Source organism: Hyperoodon ampullatus (genome assembly GCF_949752795.1).
Source record: "Hyperoodon ampullatus genome assembly, chromosome: 7".
Classification (NCBI taxonomy): domain Eukaryota; kingdom Metazoa; phylum Chordata; class Mammalia; order Artiodactyla; family Ziphiidae; genus Hyperoodon; species Hyperoodon ampullatus.
The window spans coordinates 46,681,507-46,706,764 of NC_136920.1; the positions used below are offsets into that span (position 1 = coordinate 46,681,507).

General features: G+C 45.9%; 1 protein-coding gene across 1 annotated transcript; it reads left to right on the forward strand.

Annotated features, from left to right (window-relative positions):
* Positions 1 to 794: 794 nt before the first annotated feature.
* FZD4 (frizzled class receptor 4) lies at positions 795 to 4,528 on the forward strand (the record flags this gene model as incomplete). The annotated part of the gene is made up of 2 exons (XM_079708788.1): positions 795 to 1,079; positions 3,200 to 4,528. The coding sequence occupies 2 exons, from the start codon at positions 795 to 797 to the stop codon at positions 4,526 to 4,528; spliced, it is 1,614 nt and encodes a 537-aa protein (XP_079564914.1).
* Positions 4,529 to 25,258: the final 20,730 nt, after the last annotated feature.

The window sequence follows — 25,258 nt, forward strand, 5'->3', positions numbered from 1 at the left end:
GCCGAGAGGCTGAGCAATTTGCTCAAGGTCACACAGCCGGATTTAAAGGCACAATCTTTGTAAATCCAAATCCCGTGTTCTTTGTATACGTTTCTCTGCTTGAAGGGCAAGTGGCCACGGGCTGAGGTGACAGCTGGAAGTAAAAAAGGAAAAGGGAGCCGACTCCTCTGGGAGCGCTTCTCACCTGGGAGAGAATGGGCAGGCTGGCCCGGCTGGAGCGTCTAGGCTCCATCCCCGCCTGGCCTCCGAGCGCCGCGAACCGGGTGGGAGGAAAGTGAGAGCCGGGAAGCGGGGCGGAGCGCTACGGGACGGGAGGGAGGGGCGGAGGAGGGGGGCGGGCGGGCGGGAGCCTGACCCTGCCCAGGGCAGAGCGGCCCCGCCCCTCGCTGGCCACGGCGCCCGGCCATTGGAGAGGCGTGCTGTCCGTCCCGTCCCGCCGCCGCCCAGCAAAACTCCAGCGCCTCGGAGGGCTTGGGTGGTGAGAGCGGTGGGGCGCTGCGTGCTGGCGGGCTTCGCGGAGACCCTGAGCGGCCGCGGCCGGCGCCGGGTTGGGGGCTTGCCGCCTGTAGCCATGACCCTCGCAGTCTGTCCTTCGGCCCCGGCCGGGGGCGTCTAATACCCCACACAGTCGCGCGCAGCTGCGGGAGAGCCCGGCCGCTGCCCCCTCGTCGCCCTTGGCGCCTTATCACACTTCCTTTCCCGGAGCAGCGCGGGCAGCCGGCTCCCCCGTGCAAACTGGGGGTGTCTGCTGGAGCAGCCCTCGCCACCGCCGCCGCTGCCCCCCGGCTCTGGCCATGGCCTGGCGGGGCGCAGGGCCGCGCGTCCTGGGGGCCCCCGGGGGCGTCGGTCTCAGCCTGCGGCTGCTGCTGCTCTTGCTGCTGCTCCTGAGGCCGGCGCGGGGCTTCGGGGACGAGGAGGAGCGGCGCTGCGACCCCATCCGCATCTCTATGTGCCAGAACCTGGGCTACAACGTGACCAAGATGCCCAACCTGGTGGGGCACGAGCTGCAGACGGACGCCGAGCTGCAGCTGACAACTTTCACGCCGCTCATCCAGTACGGCTGCTCCAGCCAGCTGCAGGTGGGCGCCCCTACCCCGGGCGGGACCCCTAGGGCAGGGACGCCCCAAACTAACTCCGTGGAGCCCTTGCCAAGTCGAGCCCCCTGCCCCCTTCCTAAGTCTGAAGGGTATTAACTATCCTGGAGAAGTGATTTCCATTCCCACCCCCACTTTTCTGTCCCTTCTCAGGGACTGGAAGCCAAAACATTGTGTAAGTCATCTGGCCTGCGAAAGGACCCACTCTTACACCCCGCCCTTCCGTTTTTCTCCCCTGCCCACCCGCGTCTGGCCAAGCCCCTAACCCCAGTGGAGCTGAGAGTTATCTTTGCCAAGGATTCTGGCCGCCGCTGCTCGGTGGGCGAGTCCCAGGCAGGGCAGCCAGCTGCAGCTAAGACTTGGAAGGAGAGATAAGGAGACGGGGAACTTCTCCTCCCTCACCGACCTCCTTCCTCCCCCCATATTTTTTGGGTGTGTTATTAAATGAAACACCCCTGCCCCGTTTCTGCAGAATGGCCCCTCGCGTCGTCCTGCATGATTTTAGAGGTCATGCAGTAAGGAATGGCTGCGATGGCTTGAGTTCCTTCTTAGCCTCAGGGTTAAGGGCAGGTTTAGTACTTGGCGGGGGAGAAGATATCACTCGGGAAAAAGGCGATAGTATGGTCAAGCTCCAGAAGGTAGTTTGTGTATTGGAAGGTTTTTAGGGTTTTTTTGTTTGTTTTTGCAGTCATTAAAAATGTTAAAGCTTATGTAATAATATAGAAAATGTTCATCCTACCATACAAAGTGAAGAATTTGCATATACAGGGTGATTATAATCTTATAACAACAACCAGTTCATTAAAAAAAAAGAAGAACCGAAAGGAAATTTTTAAAAATGTTAACACTGGTTGTGTTTTGATTGGTGAGGCTACGAGTGATTTTTAGAAATTTAGAAAAGAGAGAAGTTGGGGGAAATAGAGGATAGTTATCCAGGCTAAAAGCTTTAGAAATCTGTGGTTCTGATTGTAACTTTTGAGAGATAAGAAACAGGCAGGCAGCTGACTTACTAGGTGCATGTTTTTACATAGGTCGTTTGAAAAGTTGGATTGTGGTTTCAGAAAGATGGTTGGGATTAGACCTGTTGCTGGTAAAATGTCCCTTTGGAAGTTTCAGGACTTTAGAACTAGGTTATAAAAACTTAAGAAAATGATTCTCTAGCTCTCAGTTTGGAAACAGCACATATCCTGACATCAGTGACAATTTTGTTGGCGAAACAGCTTTTGCAGGGATATATATTTTTAATTACATGTATCCTGGGGAGGCAGCCAAGCTGTTTTGAAGGACAGGACTGGATCCCTTTACATGCTGGAAAATAGTTACTTGTAACTCTAGACTTCATAGACAACATCTGTAAGGAGCCAAGCAGACTGTTTATCAATGCTGGAGGAATTGAGGACAGCAACTGGACTCTCCCCTGCTGGTACTGCAGTTTCAGGGACTGAACATTTATATTTTCCTATTGTGCTTCATTATTATTCTTTGAGGAAACCTGGCCAAACAAACCCCTGGTATCCAGAGGCTTCAACCTGCATCCCATCCTTGGATTTAACAGTATCTCAGTGAGGACATTTTCTCTTTCAATATGAGAGTGGTTAAAAAAAATAATTTTAGGGGATAAAATAGAGAAAGGAGAGAATATTAACATGAGAAGAGCCGTATCTACTTTTTTTTTTACATTTATTTTTACGGTGATAAATGGGGGTAAAAATAAATCACCCCATCACCCAAAGGACCGAGTCATTTGATTAGTTTGTCCAGCTCTTTCAATAGTAGCTGAAAGGGGAGGGAGACTCAAAGTCAGCTTTTTAAGGTTTATTTCCCTAAGTGTTGTGCAAAAAAGGATTATGTAATGCTTAGGGTCCCTTTTATATATTTATTTATCTATGTTCTCCTGGAAAGGATTACTAGACCCAAAAGAAGAAAAGTGTGCAAGTGATGGATTATTAGGTACATTTGTTTGAGGTCAGAGTCAACAGGCACCCCGTAGACTGATTTAAAAGTAGATGCGTACTTTGCCCAGAAGCATTCAAGTCAGTTTTGTGCAAGCCTTTGGTCAAACTTCCAAGTCATTGTTTTCTTTGCTCGTTTCATGACTTTTCCAGTTCTTCCTTTGTTCCGTGTATGTGCCCATGTGCACAGAGAAGGTCAATATCCCCATCGGCCCCTGCGGCGGGATGTGTCTTTCGGTCAAGAGACGTTGCGAGCCTGTCCTGAAGGAATTTGGATTTGCCTGGCCAGAGAGCCTGAACTGCAGCAAATTCCCACCACAGAATGACCACAACCACATGTGCATGGAAGGGCCAGGTGATGAGGAGGTGCCCTTACCTCACAAAACCCCCATCCAGCCTGGGGAAGAGTGCCATTCCGTGGGAACCAACTCTGATCAGTACATCTGGGTGAAGAGGAGCCTGAACTGCGTTCTCAAGTGTGGCTATGATGCTGGCTTATACAGCCGCTCGGCCAAGGAGTTCACTGATATCTGGATGGCCGTGTGGGCCAGCCTGTGCTTCATCTCCACCGCCTTCACTGTGCTGACCTTCCTGATCGATTCTGCCAGGTTTTCCTACCCGGAGCGCCCCATCATATTTCTCAGTATGTGCTATAATATTTATAGCATTGCTTATATTGTCAGGCTGACTGTAGGCCGGGAAAGGATATCCTGCGATTTTGAAGAGGCAGCAGAACCTGTTCTCATCCAAGAAGGACTTAAGAACACAGGATGTGCAATCATTTTCTTGCTGATGTACTTTTTTGGAATGGCCAGTTCCATCTGGTGGGTTATTCTGACACTCACTTGGTTTTTGGCAGCGGGACTCAAATGGGGTCATGAAGCCATTGAAATGCACAGCTCTTATTTCCACATTGCAGCCTGGGCTATCCCTGCAGTGAAAACCATTGTCATCTTGATTATGAGACTGGTGGATGCAGATGAACTGACTGGCCTGTGCTATGTGGGCAACCAAAACCTTGATGCCCTCACGGGCTTTGTGGTGGCTCCCCTCTTCACTTACTTGGTGATTGGAACTTTGTTCATTGCTGCAGGCTTGGTGGCCTTGTTCAAAATTCGGTCGAATCTTCAAAAGGATGGGACAAAGACAGACAAGTTGGAAAGGCTGATGGTCAAGATTGGGGTCTTCTCAGTCCTGTACACGGTGCCTGCAACCTGTGTGATTGCCTGTTATTTCTATGAAATCTCCAACTGGGCGCTGTTCCGGTATTCCGCAGATGACTCCAATATGGCGGTTGAGATGTTGAAAATTTTTATGTCTTTGCTGGTAGGCATCACTTCAGGGATGTGGATTTGGTCTGCCAAAACTCTTCACACGTGGCAGAAGTGTTCCAACAGATTGGTGAATTCTGGGAAGGTAAAGAGAGAAAAAAGAGGGAATGGTTGGGTGAAGCCTGGGAGAGGCAATGAAACTGTGGTATAAGGCTAGCCAGCCTCCATGCTTTCCAGATTTTGAAGGGGGCACGCCAGCATTGCGGTGCAAATGCTACTAAAAGCTTCATGCAGTGAATCTCAGTTTGAACAAGCTAGCAACACTTAAGTGACCCCCATAACCCTCCACCACTCTCCCCCGTCTCCCCCCAGCATCATAAAACTAATGATTTTGCTGCGGACTTTGGAATGATCCAAAAATGGAAAAGCCAGTTAGAGGCTTTCAAAGCTGTGAAGAATCAAAACATTGATCACTTTAGCAGGTCGCAGCTTGGAGCGTGGAGGTCCTGCCTAGATTCCAGGAGGTCCAGGGCGATGCTGCTTTTCCCTGCAGGGTGGGATTTGAGCTGTGAGTAGGCAGCTTGCAGGGAGAAAGATTAACTTTTTTAACCCTTAAAAATTTTTAAATACTAACTGGGTCTTTCAGATAGCAAAGCAATCTATAAACACTGGAAATGCTGGGTTCAGAGAAGTGTTACAAGAGTTTTATAGTTTGGCTGGTCTAACATAAACATTTTCTGTGGTGTACTGTCTGCTGTTTAGAACTTTGTGGATTGCTCTCCCAAGAGGTGGTGTCAGAATCTTTCAGTGCCTTTGTCATAAAACAGAATTGTTTGAACAAACAAAAGTTCTGTACAAACACACAGAAGGTATCCAGTGGATTTTTCTTCTCCCTCTTCCTCTTAAATTTCAACAGCTCTGTCCTAGGCTGCTGCTGTTTTCTCCATTTTACATTAATGACTCAAAAACAGGTATTTTTTATAGGAACTTTTGCACTGCAGCATGCCTAATGAGGGGGAAAGGAAGGGTGATTCACTTTCTTGACAATCACTTAATTCAGAGGAAAATGATATTTACCAAGTCGACTTACCTTACCCACCCCAGAGACCGACTGCATTGAGCAATGGGGACTTAATATATTTTACTTGGTGTGATTGCATCTATGCAGACGCCAGTCTGGAAGAGCTAAAATGTTAAGTTTCTTGGCAACTTTGCATTCACACAGATTAGCTATGTAATTTGTGTGTGTCAATTACAATTAAAAGCACATTCTTGGACCATGACATAACAGTTACTCAGCTGACTTTAAAGCTATGGTCAGCTTGCATTCTCAGAATGATAGTGCCTTTTTTTCCTTTAGCATAAGAATGTTATCAGAGTCTGGTCTACTTACCACAATGGAGACTTTTTCAATTTTGTAAAGGGAGCTAAAGACAGCTAATCCAACTACTTGGTGCATAATTATTTCCTAGTAATTGGCAAGGGCTCCGTGTAAGATTTCCTTGGAGGCAGTGTGGCCTGGAGTATTTATATGGTGCTTAATGAATCTCCAGAATGCCAGCCAGGAGCTTGATTGGTTCGTAGGGAATAAAGTGTAGACCATATGAAATGAACTGCAAACTCTAACAGCACAGGTCTTAATTGCCTTTTGCAGAGGTATCCAGAGCTTTTAAAATTTATGCTTTATGTTCCTTGCAAGGGGGTACCCCCTAGCAGACTCGCAAAAGCTGCAATTCTTTTAAAATTGTAACTGGCCTTTCTCCTAACCCGCCTCAGGCCTTCTAATCACCAGATCTCTGGGACAAATTATTGACGATGTCACAGGTTGCTGTCCTTGAAGTTCATACCTGTCTTTGCTTCAGCAACTACCTTGCGATGACTCATTTATTTATTTATTCATGCTCCTCCCCCCTTTAAAACAGGTAGGGAAGCTCTTTAATCACATTTCTTTGTGGAAAAATATTTCCAGGGACTCAAAATTCCAAATAGGAGTTCAAATTCTGGAACTAAGCATGTCTTTTTTTGTTTGAGCTTTATGCCCCCCTGGTTTGACATTTTCCTTTCTTCTTTCTCTGTTGTGGTGTGGTTCTTGACCTGGCTGAGATGAAGATACACGTAAGGTCTGCTGCATGTTTTGGAAGGCAAAGTCTTGGGGCTTTGGACACAGATGCTAAGTGGGCACCAGTGGCCCCTGCTGTGTGTGCTGAGCCTGAGTACCTTGGCTGGACTCTGGGTCAGGGCTCCAGGAGCATGAGAAATGATCCCCAGAAGGACCAGTTGAACTCCATCTGAGACTGCATCGCCTCTGAAATGTAAAATGTGAACGCCCCGTGCTGCTTGCAGATGGTTCCCATAGCTGGCCGGGGCCCTGGAGCATGCACCCAGGGGCAGAGCTTGCCCTTACTCACGCTCCGCTCCAGTGTCTTGGGAGTTGTGCGGAGACTCTGGCCCAGGAAAGGAAAGAAGGACCAGGCAGGGGATTGTAATGCAGTTCTCTTTGTAATGTTTCAGTGATCGTGTGACCGACGCAGCACCTAGCAGAGGGCCCGGCATGGAGAGGGTGCTCAATATTTAGGAATAGTAACAAATAAGTAACAATAAGAGTACTTGGGTGAACCTGGACCCCCAAGTTTTGGAGCTTTCTGGGTTGTAACGTGTCTCTTCCATAAATCTCTTGCCTTCACAGGAGAAATATATATTTGATCAGAAGTCGTCATCGGTGCAGAATAGATGAGTAGCCTTGGCAATGTCACAGGCTTATAGGCCGTTCCTTTCACATTCCAGACCATGGAGAGTGTTTACGGTTTTAAGAAAGGAGCTTTGTGGCTGAAGAGTTAGATATCAGTTACCTTGAAACGAATCCATCACCTGTTAAGTTGGTATTGGTTTTAAAAAAGGTTAATTATCAGCACATTTATTGAGTGCTAACTGTGTGTAAAGCCCTGTGTTAGGCACCTTAGGGGATGTCAGGGAGAATCAGCTCTGTTCTTCTAACCGACCTGGACTGGGATGCCCCTGGGTCTGCTGAACTTGGCCATTGGTTTCAGGAAGTCGCAGGGGCTACTGAATTGCCATCTGTTCCACTGTCACCATCCCATAAACCTCTTCCTGGGTCTTTCTCCCTTTAACCCATCACTTATCCCTTCCCAGGATTCCTTGCAAATCGATTCACAGGGGGTTTGCCAGAAAGCATCAGCTCTGTTTCATGACAGTCTCCATGGAAATCTCCTAGGAAGATCACAAACATTGGCTACAGGGACATGAACTCCCACATCTAATACGGCTTCGGGAGCAGGCAGTTTAGGGCTTGGGGTGTTCTGGTGACTCGTACAGGTGAATTTGAGGACAGCATCTTGCTAGGGAAAAGGTTAGCGTTCTTTTTCTTTCTCGGAAATCTAGGATAAGTAGGTATAATTATAGCTTCCTACAAAAATCCCTTGGCCTCAACAGGGACCAAGGGCACCTCTGTCCAGCCTCCTCTCTGGCATACTCCTTTCTCCTCCTTCATAAAGGCCACACCTCAGGGCAGAGGAACATGGGAAGAGTGGAACTGGCCAGGACCACCTGATGGAGCTACTTGGTTGATTCATATCCTTTTTCCTCTATGGAGACCCGTCTCCTGATCTCTGAGACTGCTGCTGATCTGGCAGCTTACTCAGGGACCTGGAACAGGAGAAGCGGTGACACTTTTTATTTCCCTGAGATGCTCTTTGACTTTGCTTTCCCCTGGCCCTCCCTCCCCTGCATCCCCCAAACCTGGAACCTGGGAAACTTCTGTATCTAGATTCTGAATTGTGATGTTACCAGCACCCCCAGCCCTGTCCTCTCTGGCCCCCCTCAGCCCCCGGTCACAGAATTCAATGCTGGAAACCAAGCCGAGGCCCGAGGGTGTAAAGAGAAACTCGACAGCCTCAGCCCTGGAAGGCAGACTCAACTTAAGATTTCACCAGGATGGTGCAAGCCTCGGCTTCTAGCGAGGTGGCCACAACGGCAGTTAGGGGAGAGGGCTGTGGAGCCCAGACTCTGGAAGGAGCCCCCAGAATCGATCTGTTATACATCCTGCATTTCATTCTGTGATGGAGGAGATTGGAGAGGCTTGCTATTCCAGCCAGAGATGTCGAGTCATTGGACTCTGATGGTTCTTTTTGTTCCTTTATTATACTTGGGTTCAGAGTCCCCGTCTGGGTTTGTATTATGTCTGGCAAAGGACCCGGGTTCTCATTTTTCTTCTGGGCCTAGGCTGTAGATCTTGGAAACTCCTAGGAGAGCATTTTGCTCCTACCAAGGATCAGATACCAGAGCCTTAAATAATGGATTTTGTTTCGCTGCGGCCTGGTTTGAGCTGTCTGCTGCTGCCTCTTGCCACGCACATGTGCAGTGATGGCCCACTGGGTGTTACCTGGAGGGAAGTGAACCCCGGATCTCCCCAGTAGGCCTCTTCTCCTTGGTACACCCAGTTGCCCGTTCCTGGTTTGCTTTATTTCCCTTCTTCTTTGCATCAGCAAATTCCCAGGATTCACCCAGGCAACTTGTAGAGGGCCTGCTTGGGGTCCTATGAGCCGTGTCCTCCAAGCTTTTGTAGCTCCCTGATCGCCTACAATATTCAGTACATGACCACTGTCATCCCAGAAGGCTTCCGGGGAGGGGGCGGGAGCCCCTGCCCCCTGGAGGCTGGGTCCATCTGCTCTCCCAGGTGTGCACCTTCCCCCATCCTGCTGAGGGCTCGGGCTGGTATGGCTGAGGGTTTGGGGAGGGGAGGCTGCTCTCTAGGTGTCTCCCCGTGGGGCATCTCGGTGGTCCTGAATTTTTTCCTACCTCACAGGGATGTTGTGAGACTTTAGAAGGAAGGAGGACAAAGGCCCCTTGAGCTCTTTGTAGGAAAGGCAGAATAAATATCAGGTGTGATCTATGCAGAGATGAAATCCAGCCTGCTGGTGAGGCAGACACGCTCGTGCTCTGTGGCTGTTCTCGGGCCCCCGTGCCACCCGAGCTCCGGCCACCTCGAGGCCTACCTGAGGGACTTTCAGATGTTCGACACAGAGGTACCAGGCAGACCCTCCTACATGCCCTGAACGAGTTGCTGAACGTCAGAGGAAATGGACCCTGTTTTTGAGGATGTACAAACGTATGTCTGCATTGATGTCTGTACTGTAAATTTCTAATTTATCACTGTACAAAAATAAATAAATAAACTTTGCTATTTAATTTTTGTATCAAAGGAAAATAAAGTTTTGTTTAGTAGCTGGTGTGTGATTTGGCCTATTCCTGCAGGTGCCTGAAAGCCCCTGGGAAGCATGCTTACCCAGCAGTGAGAAATAGAGAATTGGGTTTGCAGGGCTGAGGGAGAGCCTCTTTCCGAGAGCCTCGTTGTCTTTTTTTTTTTTTTTTTTTTTTTTGCTGGTGCTATTTTTCCCCCCTGGGATTTCTCTTGGGTCAGCAAACCCCCGAGATCCAAAGTCAACAGACTTTATCACTACTGTGGTCATCAGTAACACTCAAGTGGTCACATGATACTTCGGATGTGACTATAGTTCTCAAGCTGTCGTCACCCCATGACACCCATTTTTGGCATTTCCAATACATGTAACCATTTTTACACACCTTCCCAGTCCCCTTGACTTAATCTGGCAGCCTGCAAAAAGTTTCCCTATCACTGCTAGAGCTTCAGGCCTCTTGAAGAGGGGAAAGAGAGCTTTTTTTTAACTTCAGATTTTCATTAAAAGTTTTTTTATTTTTCTGGTTACAAAATGGTTGTTTTGTGTAACAGACATGGGAGTATGTTGTATCAGTCGGCCAGGAAAATGACTTTAGCTAAATTTATAAGTTGGGTGGTCTGTGTCCCCATATCCAGAAAAGCCATCAGACAAAGCAAATTCAAGGCCATTAGCAGGACACTGTCATGGGAGCAAGTAATATTATGGACCACACAGACAGAGGGTAGGGAAGTCACTGCCATTGGAGACGGCTGCTGATGTCCCAGAGAACATCAGCCCTCTTGGTTTGCCTTTCAATTGCTTTCCACCCCTTGGTCTCACCTGAATACCACCTTGTTTTAGTGTGAGTAAAAAGCCCAGGGAGCAAGAATCTGCAATGCTCTTCTCTTTCGCTGCAGATTGCTATTGTATTTTATCTCAAACCATACCTGAAAGGAGGCATGTAATTTAAATTCTCTTCCCTGTAAGGCCGGCTGTGTTTCTCATTTCATTACCTACTCATTATGTAATTATATGACGTTAAGGAAAATTCAACACAAGCTGGAATGAATTCATAATCCATTGCACTTGTAGAAACACTTTCCGTATAGAAAATATTTTTATTTACACGATTTCATTTTTTGCTCATGGCACCTCTCAGGTTAGCAGCGCAGGCACTACTTTTCTTTCGAGATGAGAACTGAAACTTGCTGGGAGTACCTCCGTGGGTGAGTAGCCTGTGGGCTAACCTTGTTCTCTCATGCCTAGCCCAGGGTTTTGTTTTCGTTCTACACTCAGTTGTGGGTTGAATCGTGTCTGCCCCAAAGACACGCTGAAGTCCTAACCCCCTTTACCTTGAATGTGAATTTATTTGGAAGTAGGGTCTTTGCGGACATAATCAAGATGAGCTCCTACTAGATGAGTGTGGGGCTAATCCAATAACTGGTGTCCTTATAACAAGAGGGGAACTTGCACACAGACACAGGAGAACTCCATGGGAAGGCAGAGGCGGAGATCAAAGTGATACAGCTACAGGGCAAGAAATACCAAGGATTGCCAACCACCACCTGAAGCTGGGAGAGGCATGGAAGATTCTTCCTCAGAGCCTCCAATAGGAGCCAACCTTGTCAAAACCTGGGTTTGGACTTCTATCCTCCAGAACTGTGTGAGAATAAATTCCTGTGTCTTAAGCCACCCAGTTTGTTTCGGTAGCCCTAGGAAACTAACACGCTCTATTCCTCTGATTTTTTTTACTGCAAATAGTTCACTGAGAATGGGTAAATGTTTTGGCAGGCAACTCAATAACGAGACCTGGCCATGAGCTTCTGTTGTTTAAGGATTATGTAGCATAATCACTCTTGTAAGTTTCTTTATCTGCAAGCTGGACACCTCTAGAATAAACCCCAGGACCCTGGACACTCAGCTGATCTGAACTGGTCTTAGCTGCTCTCCCGTCCACCCACCCCCGATAGGAGCTCCATACGCAGGGCTGGGACCTTGACTGGAATGTGGCCTAAGGGTTTTTTAGCATTTCTGTCCTGAGAACTGATTTTTTCTCTTTCCCATTTTAGCTTTCACATGCAATCATAATTTTAAAGTTGAGCAGACTCTTGACTAAAGAGGTCAGCCTTGGCCTCCTGTCTTCAGAGTTTCTGTGAACAGAAATAAACCACACTCGGAGAAGGGCGTTGTCCTCTGCTCAGTTTTCCTTCACCATGCAGCTGGGGTGTAGGACTGGGAACATCTCGCTAAATGTTTTGAAAATGTTGGACCTGCAAAGGTTTAGTCCAAAAAGTTTTCAGAATGGACCTTGGTCCCACCTGAAATTCCCAGAATCACCCTGTCCTTTTCCTTAGGCAGAGAAACCACGGAATCATCTGTTCTCACAGCAAAGGATTCCAACGTCTCAAACCCCCAGGGAGAGAGAATAAAAAGTAAGATTTATTACATTTCACATCAACCGCCTGATTTTCATCAGCCTCCCACATGGTTTCCTATAAGCACCCGATCCGGTGTTCACCCAAGAACGTGCTTAATCTCATAGATAGCCCACATTATCAATGCCTTTCTCTTTAAGAGATTGAATGATTGGCTGTCTAAATTTTCCAAGATGCTGCAGGATTGCATCATTTCACTTGATATGAGGTGAATGTAGAGTATAAAGCACTGAGATGGGATTGATAAGTCACAGAGAAAAATCTGTCCTAGTTCCATCGTTTTCCTTACTCTCCCTTGCCTTTCCGCATGTGTTTCCCTTTGCCTGCAATGCCCCTTCCCTCTTTTTTCAACTAGGCTTGTTTCTATTCTTCTTTAACGTTGAAATCTTAGGTCATGTCTCCTGGGAAGACGCCCCTGAGGCTCCTACTTGCCACTTCCTGCCTCTCTTTTCTTCTTATCATAGGTAAATTTTAGCCTCTGTGCTTTCAATTCAGGGAGCCTTCATTGAGCTGTTGGTAATAGACTATTCATGTGTCTGTCTCCCTACTAGACCGAGCATCCTGACGATGACTCTGAGCACCCAAAGGTGCCCATCTGTGAGTTCTCAAGGCCTGGCATGAGTTTCTGAAATATCTATGGAGAGAATAAGGAAGGGAGGATAGAAGGATAGGAGGGTTTTAGCTTGTTAGGCAGGGAAACTGGAGCTTTGGTGACAAATGTGGCCAGCATAGGAAAGAAACCAAAGGTCCAACGAGAGGCCTCGCCTAGGCAGGACTTTCTGGAAAGATGCTTGGGCAGTAGCTGCAGAAAATACTGTAGTCTCAAACGATGGTTTTGAGACTGATCACCTACCTACCCACCGTGTTGCTTATTGTTAAGCTGTCTCTCTTCCCCCTTTTTTCTCCTCTCTCCCCAACAAATATTTGCTGACTGCCTACTATATGTAGAATACTGGGGTGGGCTGTGGAAGGGAGAGAGGGAGTGATTGTAGAAAACCACAAAGACAAGGTCCAACTCAGAGTCCAAAAGTGCAGATGACGAAACAGAGAAAGAATTCATCTGTTATTAACAAGCTTAAATCTCCAAACCTGGAAAAACAAATCCTCTATTGCTTAGTAAATATTTGTGGAATAGCTGAATGAGGGTCCAGCATGTGTCAGCCTGGGAGGGTACACCAAGATAAATAAGGCACAACTTTTTCCCTCCAGAAGTTCATGGCAACAAACTACATGCCTCAGTACCTGGTAAAGGATCTGTACCTACTAAGAGATCAGTGCTACTATTCCTATCACACTTATTAGGTAATTTCTTCCTAATCTGAGTCCCAGGGCCTTGTTGGTTTAGTTTGGGTAGAACAGCTTCTGAGTACTGAGTGCAATGGGAAAACGTTTTCTAAACCATTCTCATCCCATATGATCCCCGGAAGGACACGTCTGCCTCAACAGGTAAATGTGTAGGGAGGGCGCAGGAATAGGAAAAAGGGGGCAGATCCCAGCAAGCATGACTTTTCTAAAACTTTGCCTGCTACTCAAAACCACCCTCTGTTCAAAATGTAAAAAATAAAAATTAGGGACTTCCCTGGCGGTCCAGTGGTTAAGACTCTGTGCTTCCACTGCAGGGGGTGCTGGTTCGATCCCTGGTGGGGGAACTAAGATCATGCATGCCGTGCCCCATGGCCAAAATAAAATAAAATAATAAAAATTACAACTTACTGGTGAGGTGCCATTGGAGGCATTTAGTCATGAGATCGGCTGCCTCCATCTGAATCTTTGCTGGCACACGCGGTTTATGATACTTGCACCCGGTAGGTGGTGTGTGTAGGCGTGTCTGCCCTGTGTCCTCTGAGACCCGCTCTCTTGCTTCTCACATGTCATAATTCTATAAATGCAAAGAGACTACTCTATAGAAATCAAAAGAAGTGCACAGTCCACCCTCATCTCCTCATTTGCCCAGAGTGGAAGGAAGAAATGTGTGAATAAACTTGGCTGAGAGGGACTTCCCTAGTGGCGCAGTGGTTAAGAATCCGTCTGCCAATGCAGGGAACACGGGTTTGAGCCCTGGTCCGGGAAGATCCCACATGCTGCAGAGCAACTCAGCCCGTGCGCCACAACTACTGAGCCTGTGCGCTACAGCCTGCGAGCCACAACTACTGAGCCTGTGTGCCACTACTGCTGGAGCCCACGTGCCTAGAGCCTGCACACTGCAACAAAGAGTAGCCCCCGCTTGCCGCACTAGAGAAAGCCCTGTGAGCAGCAACGAGGACCAAAAAAAAAAAAAAAAAACCTGGCTGAGAGATAGATCCCTGTGGGGCGGTGCAGGCGGTGAGTCGTTCAGTGTAACTGGAGCCTGAGATTCTTGGAGTGGGAGTGTGGGTGGGCTGAGGCCGAGTTACGAAAGGCCTTGGAGCTTGTCCTGTCTCCTGCGCTGGGCACAGGGGAGGTGGCAAAAGTTTGAGGGCAAGGGAGGCTCACATGCACTTTGGTGTTTTACAAAGCTCGCCCTGGCTGCCGCAGGGGCCTGGGCTGGAGACAAGGCGGGGCTGGGGAGGGCAGGCAGACCAGTTTCAGAGACCATGAAGGTCTGAATGAAGGGGGTAGCAGAGAGCTGCTGGAAAGGAGGGGGCGATTTTCAGAGAAACCACAACAAGCTGCGTCCTCCTTCGCACAGTTCAATGAGCCGAATCTGTGCTTTCTAAACGGCCTGTGTTTCAGAGGCCTGGAGCTTTCTGTTTGCTCTGCACACCTGCTGTAGCACACTCCCTGCGTTGCAAGTTCCAGATAAATAACGACCTCCTCACTGAAGGGCTGTGGCAGATTGCACCCTGGGAAGCTGGGGTTTCCCGGATGAGACAGTCTCCCTCGAAGTCTGCAGGTCAGCATGACACCATTTGTTGGTGGCTGGAAGGGACAGGGTCCTGGGGAGGAGAGCATAGTGCTTAGTTGTTTGTGTAGTGCTAAGGGGTCCCACCACCTCTTTTGGACTCAGAGTTTCCTATCAAGACATACCTCCTAGAATAGCTGATACAAATTCCATAGTAAGCGCTTCATTTCGTACAAACTTAATCCCACTCACATCTCTCATCTAATAGATTTTATTTCTTGACACAGTTTTCTCTGTGGGTTACTGTGATCAGTAAAAGTCTGGACTGCCCAACCAGACCCACGGCAAAAGATACCACAAGCACACACATTTTCCCTAGTCCTCTTCCTTTTAAATCAGAAATTCTGTATAACATTTTCCATAAGTGAAAGAGAGAACCACTTCCTAGCTTTTTTTTTTTTTTTTTGGTCCTTTTTTTTTTTTTTTAAACAACAGACCTTCCTTTTGGATTTACATCAGCATTTAGCTAACTTCCTGAACACTTCGCTCATTTCCTGAACTTATTCTGAGGAAGGAAAAACATCCTCCTTCAGAAATAAATGCAAATAATCGCAGAGATTATTTTTATTAAATAAATAGTGTAAATGCAATGGAATTTCCTGTACGATGAACGTTTACCGTGGATATTTCAACAAAAATCTATTTGTTGTGATCCTGTAGGGACTATCTTATTTGAAGGTAGTCTGAGGAATTACAACCATTATGTAGCTACTCAAGAGATAAATTCTGAACATTTGCAATTTTTGCTGTTGTTAAGAATATTTTTTCTTTTTTACTCAAATATCTGAACACTAGGGGGAATGGTTTTCTTTAGGTCAGCAATTTTGAAGATTTGTCTTTTTAAAAACAGGGTTCTCATGACATCTAGTGGTAAATAAGGGAAGGACAGCTTCAGAGCAGAGATTAACTTTATAGAGTGTCTCAGTGATCAGGATTTTTTGTCTATGCATTAGTTTGGGAGAAAGCACACCTGTCCCAAGGACTTCTTTTTTTTTTTAATATTTATTTATTTGGCTGCGCCAGGTCTTAGTTGCAGCATGCAGGATCTAGTTCCCCCACCAGGGATCGAACCCGTGCCCCCTGCCGTGGAAGCTCGGAGTCTTAACCACTGGACCGCCAGGGAAGTCCCCTCTTCTCTTGATTAATATTTCTTCAGAGCCAGCCCACCACCTAGGACTAAACTGGTTTAATTTACAAATAAATGAAAAATGTGAGACTTTGCAGAGAGAAACACATCCATATATCAAGCTGGAGTCAGGTTCCCTTCAATTTTTTTTTTTTTTTTTAATGAAAGCAATTTCTCTGCATTTGTAAGAAGGCCGATTTGGTCATCTTTTTGTGGAGAAGAATGGTACTTTTCTGGTGAGTAAATCTCACTGACACCTTAGAGATGTGTTTTAGGCTAACTGTCCCTGTCTTTTATGAAAGCTTTATAGGGCCCTTCCTTTGTTCTCCAGTGTTGGGCAGCGGCTGATTTTTAGAGACAGAGGTGATCGGGATCTGAGAAAAGCTTTTCACCCCGCATCTTGACCTCCACCCCATCCGGTAGAAGGCTGTCCGGCACAGATGGATATCTGGCTTCTTGCACCATCCCCAGGAAGAGACTCCTTCATCCATCACCGAGGCTGACATTCTTCCATAGGTCCAACCCCTTAGTGTGATATCCAAGGCCTCCAGAATTGGACCCCTTTCCCTCTCCTCCAGTCTCACTTCCTGCCTCTTCTTGAGACACAACGTATGTTCTAGCCAATTCCAACTCCCTGTGTATCTCACGCTGTCTGAGTCTCTTCTGCCTTTGCATATGCGGGTCCCCTCAGCCAGGAGATTCTGTCCCTGCATGGCTCTGGGCTCATTCCTCAAGACCTTGTGTAAGTGTTTTCTCTTCTGGGAGCCACGAATGATCCAACCTGGCAGACACAGTGCACCCGGGATGTCACCTCTCAAACACCTATAGTTGCCTGTGTTATTTTACATTTTTCGTCTGTATGTGTCTCTCCCCTAGACGTCTGTGATCTTCTCAAGGACAAGAGCTGTCCTGGTGCCCAAGTCCCTGGCTTGTCCGGGCACTCTGCAAACATTCACTGATGTCCTCACATCAGCCGTCTGTAGGGTTAGACTGTCCCACTGGGCTGCAGTGTTTTGATAGGAGCAAATTGGGGGGCTGGGGTGTGTAGCTGGTTCAAGCGTAGAGTTGGCAATCAGCGGAGTAGGTCTTTGAAAATGTACAGAATCATTTATTATCCCAAACAACCTCAACCTTCACCCCCTGAGAAATACGATGGTTTCACAAAAATGATCTCTAAGTTTCTGTCTGGGCCCAACATTGTAGTTTTCTATAACCGGGGGATCTGTGATCTAAAACGCCTGGGTTTTTTTTAAAAATCTGGGGTCAATGAAGGAAGTCTACAATTGCATGCAAACTGTTTTATGTACACATGTGTCTTTTGGGAGGGAAATAGTCCAAACTTTCATAGATGGGTCTATGATCACAAAAGATTAAGCATCACTGATTAAGAATTGTTCACCGGGCTTCCCTGGTGGCGCAAGTGGTTGAGAGTCCGCCTGCCGATGCAGGGGACACGGGTTTGTGCCCTGGTCCGGGAAGATCCCACATGCCGTGGAGCAGCTGGGCCCGTGAGCCATGGCCGCTGAGCCTGTGCGTCTGGAGCTTGTGCTCCGCAATGGGAGAGGCCACAACAGGGAGAGGCCCATGTACCACAAAAAAAAAAAAAAAAAAAAAAGAATTGTTCACCAAAAGGATATTCATAATCTCTATTGGCTCAGTAGGAGTTGACACCTCCTTGTGTGCTTCAGGAGAGAAGCTTATAAACCAGCAGTCCTGTTGCTTTTTGTCCACTGCCCTTCATTAGGGCACCTACAGGTCTGGTCTGCAATTTAAAAAGTGAGGCTAAGGGGCTTTTGGCTGTGTTTCATTTTGTGTTGTATTAATGTCCCCCCTCCTTAGGTTCTAAAGGTAGGTGAGGGTGTAGTCAGAACCCTTGTCAGCCCAAGATTATGTACCTTTCCCCACATAAAAAATTCTTCCCGGTCTGGGAAAGCTATCACACAGCACCCACAAATTCTGCCCACATGGTCCACGCTGAACCCTCTGGGTAACATCAGGTAACCTGCATGTGATGCATGATTATAAAACATTCTGCCACTGTGGTCTGGGCCTGCAAATTGCTATGATGCTTTTGCTCCTGGATGGGAGATGCCATCTGTAAAGTGAATTGTGGCTGGAGGGGCAGGCTTCATGGGTGTGTGATCTGGGCAATCTTTCAGGGTCCCATGCTTTGTTTAATGCTCTACTGTTGCTGTCTTGAAGTTCTTAATACTTTTTGAACAAAAACCTCTGTATTTTTACTTTTCACTTGGTTCTGCAAATTATGTTGCTGGCCCTGAGTGGCTGTACCTACTTGAAGGAGCAGCATGCAGTGGAAAGGACATGAGCTTTGGAGTTGGCAGTTGGGGTTCAAATCCCAGTTCTGTAATTTCCCAGCTGTGTGAGTATGAGTAGGTTACTTAACCTCTCTGAGCTTCAGGGTTCTTATATCTAAAATGGTGACCATAATATCTGACTTTTATAATTGTTGAGGTCATTAAACAGTATGTGTGATATAGTGATTGGCAATGGTTGATAATGATGACAATGATTTGAAGTTAAATAGTTAAGGAAGAATAAAATACATTAATGTGAAAAGGAGATCAAAACAAAACAAACAAATAAAGCCATACACACAGACTTTTAGAGGTGGGAAGAATCCTAAAGATGAGCTCCTAGGTTGAGTTGTTTTGACCTTTGTCCCTCCATAGCACTTTGCACATAATGTCATTAGAGCACTTAAAAATATTATGTTATTACCGGGCTTCCCTGGTGGCGCAGTGGGTGAGAGTCCGCCTGCCGATGCAGGGCACACGGGCTCGCGCCCCGGTCCGGGAAGATCCCACGTGCCACGGAGCGGCTGGACCCGTGAGCCATGACCGCTGAGCCTGCGCGTCGGGAGCCTGTGCTCCGCATTGGGAGAGGCCACAACAGTGAGAGGCCTGCGTACCGCGAAAAAAAAAAAAAAAAAAAATATATATATATATATAATGTTATTATTATTTTCCTTTATTATACATATTTTCCCCATTAAACTTTGAGACTCCCCCCACCCCCACCCCGAGACCAGGGACTGTGTCTATCCTTTAAAAAATCCTTTTCAACTAGGCCTGTCACAAAGTAGATGTTTAATAAATATTTGTCGAAAGAATAAACTAGTTTGTTATTTTATTTTATGGTTGAGAAGCTGAGGCCCAGAGAAGTTAAGTGAGCTACGCAGGCTCACAAAGCTTGTCCTTGACAAAGCCAGAGCTGGAATCCCTTCTGTTTGTTTTGCAAGGATTGCCTGGGGGCCCCATGTGGACCCAGGCTTCTGAGCTACTAGACACTGTCTTTATTGCTTGCTGAGTTGCAATGATCGGATTACCTGGGAAATGTTTGAGCCTTTTGTGTAAGTGTATATTTATTTATTTGGAGTCAAAAATCAGAGGGGAAGACCAACCACTGGAGCTGGAATATCCTTGTGTCCATCCCAGAGAACTTCTGGAGAAAGCAATCCATCAGATCACCTTTACTGCGCTCACAATCCTGGGACAGCTCAGGTTCCCCTTTCTCCTTCCCCAGATCCTCCCATTCATGAGATTATCTTCTGTGATGCGATGTCCTGGATGTGATTGATTACCCACCACTATCTTGGGGACCCGAGAGTGACCTTCTGGGTGCATTTGTAAGGAACCAGCTTGGAAAAAACAAAAACAAAAACTTGAAGGCATCCTCCGGTTGGCCTGAGATAAGGGGACCTCAGAGTCATCTTTCATTAGCCTGGCAAAACAATCTAAACAATAAAAAAATCCATAAGAAAATATTCTCCTTCCAGGGACTTGAAGGATACTCCTCATTTCACCCACCCTGTCAACATGATACCACCCCTATGTAAGAAAAACAAATGTGTGTGTGACAGGAGGAGAGGAAGGGAGGAAAGAAGAGAAGGAAAGGTTAAAAGAGAAAGGAGGAGGTGGGAGGGGGAGGGTGGAGACGAGGAATGCCAGGAAAAAGATGAAGAAATAAAGACAGAGGGAGAGACTGAACATATTTGGAAAGAGATGTGGGATTAATATTTACGGGAATAATCCCAGGAGCTTAAATCAAACCATCAGGATGAATCAATCCAAGTCACCTTGTTAAGCTCACTTGGTATAACGATAATTCTTGGGCTGGGGAGGAAGCAGTGGGATAACTGCGGAAAGATCTGGGTTTGAGTTTTGGCTCGGGTGATAATTTGTTGTGTGAACAGGGACACGTCGTTTCAAGTCCTGGACCTCAGTTTTCTCATCCAGAAGTGGGGGAAACAGATGAAGTGAGACATACGAAAGTCATTTGAAAAAATAGAGTGTGACACAAGCAAACACGGTCCTGAATTTACACTCAAGCTGGATCCATTCCACTTAAATCAAAACAGGCTTGGACGCGCCCCCAGCTCTGCTCTTCACGGTCTTGAGAAGGTTTTCTACCTCGTGCTCCTTAAATAAATAAATACATGATCCAATGAGCTAATTACATCATTATGCTCAGGTGAAGTCATTCCAAATCATGGGTACAGTTCTGAAATCATAATAAAAAGAGAAAAAAGACACATGGCTTACCCATCAGCTTTCAACGCATTTATTACAGTGGAATGGGCACATCTTGTGAGGAATGAGATCTGATGCAAGTTCTGCCACTCAAGGGCTGCGTGGCCACCCACAAATTTCTCAGTCTCATCCAACCTCACTCCTTCCACTTCTCATGCGGAAACACCTCCCTCCCAGAGTTGTCAGCACAAGGACAGCGCTTAGCACAGCTCCTGGCATCTGTTAGCGCCTCTGCCTGTATTGACCATCACTGTACCGTCAGTTCTAGCACAGACTAGATGGAAATACGTGGTACCTTTCCTTCTCCCTTTCTCTTTTTCAGTCCTCTTACCTCATCCCCACTCCCACTTACTCAGCTGTATTTCCATGGCCCCCAAAGCAAAGTCTTGGATCTGAGTATCTGAGATACTGCTAGACAGCATCTCTGCGAAGGCTTCAGACAGGAAATGAAACCACTATTTTATGACTGTGTATCTGTCTTCGGTGTCAGCAATGAAAACAGATTGTAGATAACTTATTTGGAAGGGAATTTATTGGGGGGTTATTGGAGGATGGAGAGAATTAGGCTTAGAAACTGGTGGAAATTAGGGGAGATTCTTGGGCTGTGAAGAAAGTAGTTGGGGAGAGTGAAAAGGTCTAAATATACATTTTGGCTTGGTTGATAATTTGTTGTGTGAACATGGACATGTCATTTCACATCCTAGGCCTCAGTTTTCCCATCCAGAAGTGGAGAGTCAGGGGGTGAGGCCAAAGGTGTCACAGCAGTGGTAGCCTGGCAGGAGTGGTTTGGTCAGCATGCCGGTTCTGCTACTTCCTGAACAATGACTTCCAGCTTTCTCCACGGACAGCAACCAACCACATCCATGTTCTTGTATTGCTTCCCTGAGACTCCCAGTTCAAGGGAAGACCACCAGTGGGGCTAAACCCAAGTCAGTTGCCCATCCTCAGATTTTGCCAGGGCCAGTGAGTGTGTGTGTGTGTGTATGGGTGTGTATGTGTGTGAGATCCTGCCTACTTTTTTGTGTGTGTGTGGTACATGGGCCTCTCACTGTTGTGGCCTCTCCCGTTGCGGAGCACAGGCTCCAGACACGCAGGCTCAGCGGCCATGGCTCACGGGCCTAACCACTCCGCAGAATGTGGGATCTTCCCGGACCGGGACATGAACCCGTGTCCCCTGCATCGGCAGGTGGACTCCCAACCACTGCGCCACCAGGGAAGCCCCCCTGCCTACTTTTGATGTGGGAGATGGGTCCTACCACCCACCAAGAGAAACCACAACAAAGATCAATCCTTAGAAAGAGAGAGGGACCGGCTGACAGATACTAGATAATAAAAATACAACACATGTCCACTGCAGCTCGGAAGATGATCTTCAGTCACCTTCCAGAGGTCATGGAATCTAAGGCCCCACTTCATGCAGGGACCAAGGGCCCAAGTACAGCACTGGGGTGTTTAGCATCCATTGGTGTGAATAGGGAGGGCCCAGCTGTGTCTGGTCATTCAAAGTGGTTTTGAAAAAAAAAACATTAAATGAAAATGAATAATTAGGGATTTATTAACATTGAATAAAAAGCACATATAAGAAAGTTGAATTCAGTTAAATGGTGAGAGACCAGCTATTCAGATGGCTTTTGACTGATTTCCGCACAGCTGTTTCTCCAAACCTGTCTACATGCAGAGGCAGATGCCTCAAGCAGGCACGTGTGTTTCCCACACACTCTCAGCTCTCAACAAGCTCTCCTGAATGCTGGGTGGCCGTGTCACTGATTGTTATGGTCCCTGCCTCAGGAACTGACTACTTCCTTCTTTCTGTATCTTTCAAACCCTAATTATTCAAAAAAATAAAGACTCAAGCCCAGCAGCTGAATGCATTTTTTGTTTGGGAAAGCCCAGTTTTCAATAGAAAACTACCCCCAGCAAAAGCAGTTCCTCCCCCCACCTTTTTTTTTGCCCCAAGAACAAGTATTCTGATGAATCTCAGCAGCCATTGGATCCATTTCCTACCAAAAGGTGACAAACCAACAAGAAAATAATGATTAATCACTCCCCCAGCCCTTCATTGCAAATAAACAGGACTACCTTGGGCAATTCAGATGGTCAACAATCACCTCCAAAATTTGCTGTGGATTTAGACTAAATCCTCACTTTTGCACAGGGCTTCACAGTTTATATAGAGCTTTATGGCTTGCATGGAGCTTTGTAGTTTGCCCTCTTAAACACATTATTTTATTTGATCCCTGTGTTAGGCCACTGGGCAAGCATCACCTTTCTCCTTGATTATTGTAAACACCTCTTCACTTTCTCAATGTCCACTCTTCCCTTTTTCTTTTAAATTGAGGTATACTTAACATATTATAAAAAGCACAAGTCTCAGTTGTTAACTTTGACAAGTTTTGACAGTTTTACACTGTGTAACTGCCAAGTACAAAAAGATATAAAACATTTCCAGCGCCCCAGAACATTTCCTCATTTTTCTTTCCAGTCAATTTCCCTCTCCCCGCAGCAGCTACTTTCTGATTTCTATCGCTATACTTTTTTGTACATGGATTTCATTTCATGTCAATGGAATCATACAGTATATGCATTTCTGTGTCTGCTTTTTTTCCTGGATTTAAAAATGATCCATGTTGTGTGTACCAGGAGTTCCTTTCTTTGTATTGCCAAGTAGTATTCCATTGTATAAATGTATCACACTTTGCTTATGAAATCATCTTTTGACAGAAATTTGTGGAGTTTGAGGGGCACAATTTTTGCTTTTATAAATAACGGCTGCTATAAAAATTCTTGTACAAATGCTTTTGCGAACATATGTTTTCATTTAACTTGGATAAATACCTAAGAATGAAATTGCCAGGTCATAGGGTAGATGTATGTTTAGCTTTATAAAAAAAGCACCAAATAGTTCTCCAAAGTGGTTTGTCAGATATATGAGTTGTCAACATCCACTCGGCTTCCTCTGGTCATTTGTCCTCATAGACTCCAGAGCAATCTATTCAAAACACAACCTTGATCCCATCACTTTCCTGCTAAAACCGTTTCAATGGCTTTCCACTGCCCTTCGGATAGAGTCCAAATTTTTAAACAGAGCCTGCATAACTTGGCCCCTAACTTTGCATCAGCTACCGCTTCCCCAGTATCCCTGCCCCGTTGTATCTGCATTCCAGTCTGCTGAGTATGTTTCCACTCCTCGCCTGTGAAGCTCTTGCTCTCCCCAGGGGTTTGTACTTGGGGTCCTTTTTCCTGGATGGCCCTTGTTCATCCATGGGCCCCTCTGCCTATTTATCCTTCAAGTTTCAACTTACAACTTACTTCCTCAGGGACTTCCTCAGCAGACTAGGTCAGGTCACACGTTACCTGCTTCTGTAGCACCCTGGCCTTCACCTTCTTAACATTCATTGTAGTGTTGTTATTTTAAAATTATGTATATTTATTTCAATTTCCGAATAGGTTATACATTCATGTGGTTCAAAAATTCTCAAAAGATATTAGGTGAAATGTTTTATTCCTACCCGTGTTCCCTTTTGCCTGGTTTCCCACCTACCTTAAAAAAAAATAATAACCCCTTACATTGGTTTTAAAATCTTTTCCAGAAATTAAAAAAAATGCCTATACAAAATTTTACACACATATACACTATACTAATTATTAGTATTACTCTTATTAATATTATTATATAATTTTATTATATTAGTTTGTAACTAACACTATTTGTACAACTATACTATCATTAGTATTACATTAATACACTCTATATACCATCCTGCACTTTGCTTTTTCCACTTAGCAATATGTCTTGGCAATTTTCCTTGTCAGAACTTAGAAAGCTTCCTCATTCTTTGTCACTTATGCCCAGTATTTCACTCTATGGCTGATCTAGGCCTATACTGGTGGCCATTTCAGTTATTTTTAATCTTTTGCTATTACAAACAGTGCTGCAGTGATAACAATCATATACATATGTTACCTTTTGTGAAAGTGAGAATATCCAAAGGATAATTTCTTAGGAACAGATTGCCAGTACAAAGGGCATATGAGTTTGTATTTGAACAAATTTTGGCAAATTGCCTTCCATGAGGCTGTACCACTTTATACTCCCACCCACAGTGTATCAGAAAACTTGTTTCCCCTTGACCTCATATGTGCTGCAGAACATTTGGAGATTTGGCAATCTGAGAATAGAAAAATATTATCTTGGCATAGTTCCTTTTAGTTTGCATTTCTTACTTGAAAAAACTAAGCGTCTGATAGGATTTGTTGTGCTTTTAATTACATAGCACAGTGACGGACATGTGGTAGATATCCAATAGAGCTATTGATACAATAAAAAACATATGTATTATATATTAATACATATACGATGTATTGTATGCCAACTATACATGCCTTATTTATTAATGTATATTTAGCATATGTATTATACACAGATATATATAATCGTTAAATGGATGAAAAACTGAATGATAATCAAAGAGCTTAAGATAAAGTGATTTAGGACACATAGCTCATAAGTGGAGATTTTCTGGCATCAAGTACACTATGATTTCTATCAGCCTGTGCAGCCCCACATTTCTAGGGTGGTCCAGAAGGAGAAAGGAAAAGGAGAGGACACTAAAGGGCAGAAGGTATAATCTTAGCTCTGCCTTGCTCTCAGCATTACTGTTGAAATCATTTACATGATGCCAAGTGTACCACTTAATGCCAACTGGAGAACACCAAGCTCAGGGCCAGATTCCGGGCTCTCATCACTCTGTGTT